Source organism: Drosophila arizonae, chromosome 3 (genome assembly GCF_054131065.1).
Source record: "Drosophila arizonae isolate 15081-1271.41 chromosome 3, UAZ_ARI_1.0, whole genome shotgun sequence".
NCBI lineage: Eukaryota > Metazoa > Arthropoda > Insecta > Diptera > Drosophilidae > Drosophila > Drosophila arizonae.
The window spans coordinates 6,525,436-6,531,765 of NC_142923.1; the positions used below are offsets into that span (position 1 = coordinate 6,525,436).

A 6,330-nucleotide genomic window follows, 5' to 3' on the forward strand; every position below is an offset into this window, starting at 1 on the left:
AGATCAATAAATAACAAGTAAGAAAGCTCCAGTCGAGACTGCTCGACTAGGAGATACCCTGAACCCTCCAAGCTGATATTCTAATCATTCTGCACTTCTTTTATGCACACATACATACACATGCATCCACACGCACGCATAAGCCTGCGCTCTGCTAACTGCGCAGTAAGCAGCGACTGCGCTTGGGCTGCGCTGCAGTGTGGGCAATATTATGAGAATTTATTTGTTAAATAATTTCTTTTGTAGACATAAGATCTTAATGAAACTTTCAGAGTGTAATCATATGATGAATATGGGTGTACATTCCAAAGCACAAGTCTCTAGTATTTGAAATACGCTTTTTACAAAAGTGAGGGTGAGGGGGTGAATTTAAGGGTGGGGGGTAAATTTTAACAAAAACCGAAATTGTATAAATTGCATATAAGCATACATTAAAAATTTGGAGACTCTAGCAATAAGGGTGTAGAAGATATAATTTTATAACTGGTTTTCGATAAGGGTTTTTATCGATAAAAAAAGATCGGGATGAGTTATCGATTTTTAATGATAAACTTGATATGCGCGCTGTAATTACGGACATTTTAAAAAAAATTTGAAGTCTCTAGCTCTTATATCTTCTGAAATCGACGCGTTCATACATACGGACGGACGGACGGACGGACGGACGGACGGACGGACGGACGGACGGACGGACGGACGGACGGACAGACAGACGGACAGGGCCAAATCAACTCAGCTCGTCGCCCTGATCAAGAATATATATACTTTGTGGGGTCTGCCACGCCTCCTTCTGCCTGTTACATACTTTTAACAAAACCATTATACCCTGATTTCCCATTTTCAATGGGTTCAGGGTATAAAAAGAGACACCTACGTTGCTCCAAGCGAGACGCCGCGACTTGTCAGCAAATGAGCATCGCAATCGAAGTCGCCTAACCTTGCATGATCTGGCCAAGTCCAGATCGCAGTTGAGATAGCGACTCGGCTGCAAGTGAAGTGGACAAAATGTTGAAGCAACAAACTCATTGTAGCTTTATTTTTTTCTCCTTCCTTCATTTCATTTATTCATAATTTTAATTTTACATAAAAACAAAACATAAATTTAAATTTCGTAATATAAGTATCGCCAGAATCGTCTAGCTTTGCATGATCTGGCCAAGTCTTGATCGGATTTGAGATAGAATGGACAAAGGCTTTGCAGTTTCTTCTTCTTTCCTTTCTTAATTCATTTATTCATCACTTTCATTTTACATAAATCTTCGTATTATTTATTTACATAATTTCAATAAAAATAAATTGAAATTTTGTAATGTAAAATAGACGACATAAATACCGCCAGAATTGTCTAGCTTTGCATGATCTGGCCAAGTCTCGATCGGATTTCAGATAGAAAGGCATTGCAGTTTTTCTTCTTCTCTTTCTTAATTCATTTATTCATATTTTTCGTATTTACACAACTTAAATAAAAGAAAAATAAATTAAAATTTCGTAATATAAAATTTAGCATAAATACATAAATATTCAAATATATTCTAGTAATATAAATAAGCTCACACCATTTCGATCTGTACAGAGAGAGTGAGAGTAACAATAACAAAACATGAGTTAACAACAAAACTCCTATGCTAAATGCTTAATTAGCTAATCTATGACTCTATAAACATTTTGGATGTGATCTGCTTTGTCTACACTAGAACTGTTCCTAATGGGCAATAAAATTGCCCAGACTAATTTTTGGCACTGATTTCCTGACTTCTTTACCTGCTTTGGCTACAATTCGAGATGTGACTAATTAAACTGAAATATGGTTAATTATAAATATTGATAGATATGTATGTATATATAGATCGTGCTTAGTATATGCCCTGTCTGAGCTGTGTGGGCATTTGAAATTCGTGCGAATCGTCCTCCTCGCCCTCGCCCCCGCTGCTGCCCGCGCTGCCCGCATAGTAGAGCTGGTGCGCGGACTCCTCGTAGCCCTGCAGATGCTGCTGCAGCTGGTGCTGATTGAAGCCCGCTGCGCCGGGTCCGTGGCCGGGGCCGGGGCCACCCTGCTCCGACTGGCAGCCGCTCTGCAAGTGCTTGGCCAGCAGGGACATGCGGGAGAAGGACTTGGTGCAGCTGGGGCAGGAGTACTTCTTCACGTCCGAGTGCGTCTGCATGTGCGCTCGCAGATTGGAGCGGTCGGCAAAGGCGCGATTGCAGTGCTGGCAGCTGAAGGGCTTCTCGCCCGTGTGGGTGCGGATGTGGCCCTGCAGCAGCCAGGGGCGGGAGAAGGCCTTGCCGCAGATGGGGCACTTGCAGGGCAGCGTGTGGGTGCGGATGTGCATCTTGAGGGCGCCCAGCGAGACGTACGTCTTGTCGCAGTTCTTGCAGCTGAACACCTTCTTCACCTGGTTGCCCTCCGCCGAGGGGCAGTGGAACTGCTGGTGCTTGCTGAGGCCCGAGTAGGTCGAGTACGACTTGCCGCAGTCCTTGCAGTGATAGCGCGGCACGCCCACCGGCTTCTGCATGGACTGCGCGGAGGCGGCATTCGCCGCCTGTATGAGCGCCGATGCCTGATCGGTGCAGAACTCGGTCTGGTCCACAATGGGACCACCGCTCGGATTGCTCCGTATGATCTTGTACTCGGTGCTCTCGTAGGCGTGGCTCTGCTGGTGCTTGACGAGGCCCGCGTAGGTGGCATAGCATTTGTTGCACTGCTGGCACTGGTAGTACAGATCGTTGCTGCTCTTGATTTTCATGTTCAGCTGATGCTCGTTGTTCTCCTGGTTCTCCAAGTCATCATCCTGCTCGAGCGGATGTGACGGCACGTGCTTCGGATTAGTCTTGAAGCTTTGCTGCTGCTGCTGCTGCTGCTGATGTTGTTGATGTTGCTGCAACTGTTGATGCTGATGTGGCGCCATGTGTTGCATGCTGAGCAGCGCACGCGCCACGTTGTGCAGATTGACATTCTCCGTTAAGCCGCGACGCTGCTGCTCGGGTCGCACGCTCAAGTCCTGCGGCTCTGCCGGCAGCGGCTGTGGCTGCGGCTGCTGCTGCTGCGGCGGCTGCTGCTCCTGCTGTGGCAGCTTCATGCAATCCTCATAGTCGGCAATGCTCTTCAGCAAGTTGTTGTTGTAGTTGCGCAGACCGAACGGCTCCTCCTCCTGCTGCTCCGCCTTGACGAAACCAGCCACTGGCAACGGCAATGGCGGCGATATGCTGGCATAGCTGGCAGCCATTTCGGCGTCGCGCTCATTCTCCGGCTCCATGACCTCGTCCTCGGGCGGCAGCTCAAAGTCGCCGTAGCCCAGGCGCGCCAGGCTCTTGGCGATCTCCTCGCGTGTGAAGACATCGGGAAAGGCGCGCGCTATTTCGCGTGTCTCCTCCCAAATGCGACGCGCCAGTTGCTCCTTGGTCTGTGTCATGGCCGCATCGAAGCGGCGACGCAGCTCCGTGGTCACGGGCTGTGGCTCGGGCTCCGCCTTAACGGACCACTGCGGCGGCTCCAAGGGCACTGAGGCGGCAGCCACGCTGAGATCAACGGGTCCCTCATCTGAAGAGCAAGAGAAGGCAATGCAATTTAAAGAATGTTACTGGAAATCCCTATCAAGCTGAGAGTTGTCGAAATCTCGGTACCTACCATGACACAACTGATCCTCGAGCGCCGGCTCTTCCTCGACCTGTATGGGTCGCTTTTTCAATGGGCATTTGCTGTACTTTAGTTTATCCATATTAGCTGGAGGAATCACAATTTTGTCGCACTAGGAGGATCAACACGATCGTGTTCTATGAATTTTGATTTGTAAAACTGAACTTTGAATCACTGGAGCAGTTCATTGGCTGCTCGCACGCGTCTCGATCGCTGGCCGTTTCGTATGTGAATGATGCAACCGCCGAGGATCACTTTAATTTTATATAGACTTCACGAGGCAGGATCAACCCCCAGCCAAAAGTAAAGCATCGACAGCAGCAGCACCAACCCCCTTTGCCCAGAAAAGGATCTGCTGCTGCTGCTACCTACTTCCGATTTTCGTTACGGGGGATTCTGTACGGAAATCAACCACCACGAGCCACACATTCAATGATCTGCAGTCACCCCTCTGCCCAGACATGGATTGTCGCCTGCCGCAACAGCTGTGCCGTTCATTGAACGTTGCTCCAGCTGCAGATCGGCGTGGCACAGAGGGCTGCCGCCAACAAATCTCAGCTCAAAAAGCGAGCACGTGCCATACACCACACACACACACACACACGCATGCACACATAGTCATCGTTCACACACTCGTACACACATACAGGCATGTAGACACACACCGGTTACCGGCGCGTCTCTCTCCCTCCAGCGCAGCCGATCGCCACCAGCTGCCACTGAGATTCAATTTTATACACTCAAATTTCCCCTACTCTATGCGTGCGAGTGTGTATGTGTGTGTGTATTTGTGAGCATGAGCGCGAGCAGCAGCTGCGGAGCTTATATACAACTTGAAGCGCAAGTTTATTTTTAACTCGCAGCGAAGTGCTGTCTCTTTCAGCTACGACACAGTCGGCTGCCTCGGCTTATGTACACGATGAACTACACACAGAGCGATACGAAGTTTGCGCTCTGCGAGCAGGTGAGCTGCTTCGCTGTTCGCTGTTCGTCGCTCTCCGCTCGCTCTTCGTTGGCAGCAAAGAGTAGCTTTAAGCTTTAAGCTTTAAGCCATAGAGCGCGCAGCCAATTGGCGCTCTGCTTCGGCTCTCTTTTCTGTTGGCGCTCTTGTTTCACATTTCATTCGTTGCGCTGCCCAAAGAGCGAAAGAGCGCAGCATTGAAACTCGTAGTCTTTTCGATTAGTTTCAGTGCTCTTGGAGGCCTTAAGCTGCTTAAGCCAATGGTCCTCGCTGAGCTCACTAAAGCTGCAGCTTTCGTGTGGCTGAGATGCTCGATTGCGTTTGCTTTAAGCTTAGCTTTTCCACTCAATTAAACTTGAGCAAATCTCTGATCTGGCTGATCCTTATCGTTTATATGCATCTAGTGGCGCAGCGATCGTCTTAGAGCGTCCGCAGCTGCGACAACTTGGTCATCAAAGTGCAGTTTCGATGGCAGGCAAGACAATGCACAAAATACTTAGCGGTTCACAAATATTAATCACTGAAATAAACAACCCAAGCAACGAAAGTAAATCAACAACTATTGTTCACAGCATTTGCCCTCGCTCCTCCGCCTAGGTGCACTCAAGCAATAACAACAACAACAATAATCAATCCCTAACGGCCATGAAATTTTTTTGAAAATTTGTTTTTGAAATTTTGGCAGCCAGCTGCCAGTCCGAGAAACCTCCACTACGGCTCAGCTCATGGGGTGGCTGCGCCGCCGCATTTACCTGGCCGATCCTTTTGCCATGAAGTACCTTGGAATGCGCCAAAAGGTATGCGCAAAACTACCTGGCACCTTTCAACGTGCTCGCTGCGCCTGTGCCTGTGCCTCGTGCTGCAGTTGGCCCACCCCAATGGAACGCGCAGCATCACCAGCCAGCCGCCTGGCGATGGTGGTGGTGGTGGTGCTACTGCTGCTGCTAGTGGTGGTGAAACTGCATTTCGTACGTTACTTAGCGGGCCAACCCTTAGCCAAAGACAGCGTCTTGGTCTTGGCATTGATCTTGGCAGAAATCTCGGCACTGCATAGGGTTCTCCCCTGCCCCTGCCCTGGCCCCTGACCGGCGCACAGCTGCCTTTGCATGCTTGACACGTACCAAACAACTGATTTCTATAGTCTGCGACTTCTTACCAAAAATTGGCGCCAAACTGCTGTAAAGGAACCGGTGTGTCCTGCGCCTCGGAGGTGATCTCTGTTATAATAACAATGCTGCACATCAGAGGCGAATGTAACGATCTCTTTAAAGACTGCTGCATGCATCAAGACCTCCACTGAGATGGCTCGATATAATGACTTATCATAATTAATCAGTAGTTTCTGAAGAATTCACTGTGAATCGTAAGAGTTATTAGCATATCGCCTTATTAAGTAATGAGTCTTTATAGGTTCGGAAGAAAACATTTGAATTGGGAATTAGTTAGTCATTTCATAAGCATTCAAAATCAGCTTTGAGGATTATTAATTAATGTAAATTTGTTATAGGTGACAAAAGTTTATTTCATTGATTGCGATAGGTAAATCAGTAAAAGCAGCTTATTATATTTAAAAGAAATTATTTTACATGCGTTCATTTATTTATTTGTTTTTTTTTTTTAATTTTTTTTTATTTTTAATATTTACTGTTACATGCTTATAGAAATTATTTATTATTATATTTAATTATTATTATTATTAAAAGAAATTATTTTACATGCGTTCATTTATTTATTT

The 6,330-nt window shown here is 47.3% G+C and overlaps 1 protein-coding gene across 1 annotated transcript; it reads right to left on the reverse strand.

Moving 5' to 3' along the window:
• Positions 1–1,049: 1,049 nt before the first annotated feature.
• wor (worniu) lies at positions 1,050–3,860 on the reverse strand. Its single transcript, XM_018004706.2, has 2 exons — positions 3,626–3,860; positions 1,050–3,538 (listed from the first exon to the last, which is right to left on the reverse strand). Exons 1-2 carry the CDS (start codon positions 3,714–3,716, stop codon positions 1,854–1,856), a joined length of 1,776 nt encoding a protein of 591 aa, XP_017860195.1. The 5' UTR covers positions 3,717–3,860; the 3' UTR covers positions 1,050–1,853.
• Between the last annotated feature and the right edge of the window lie 2,470 nt (positions 3,861–6,330).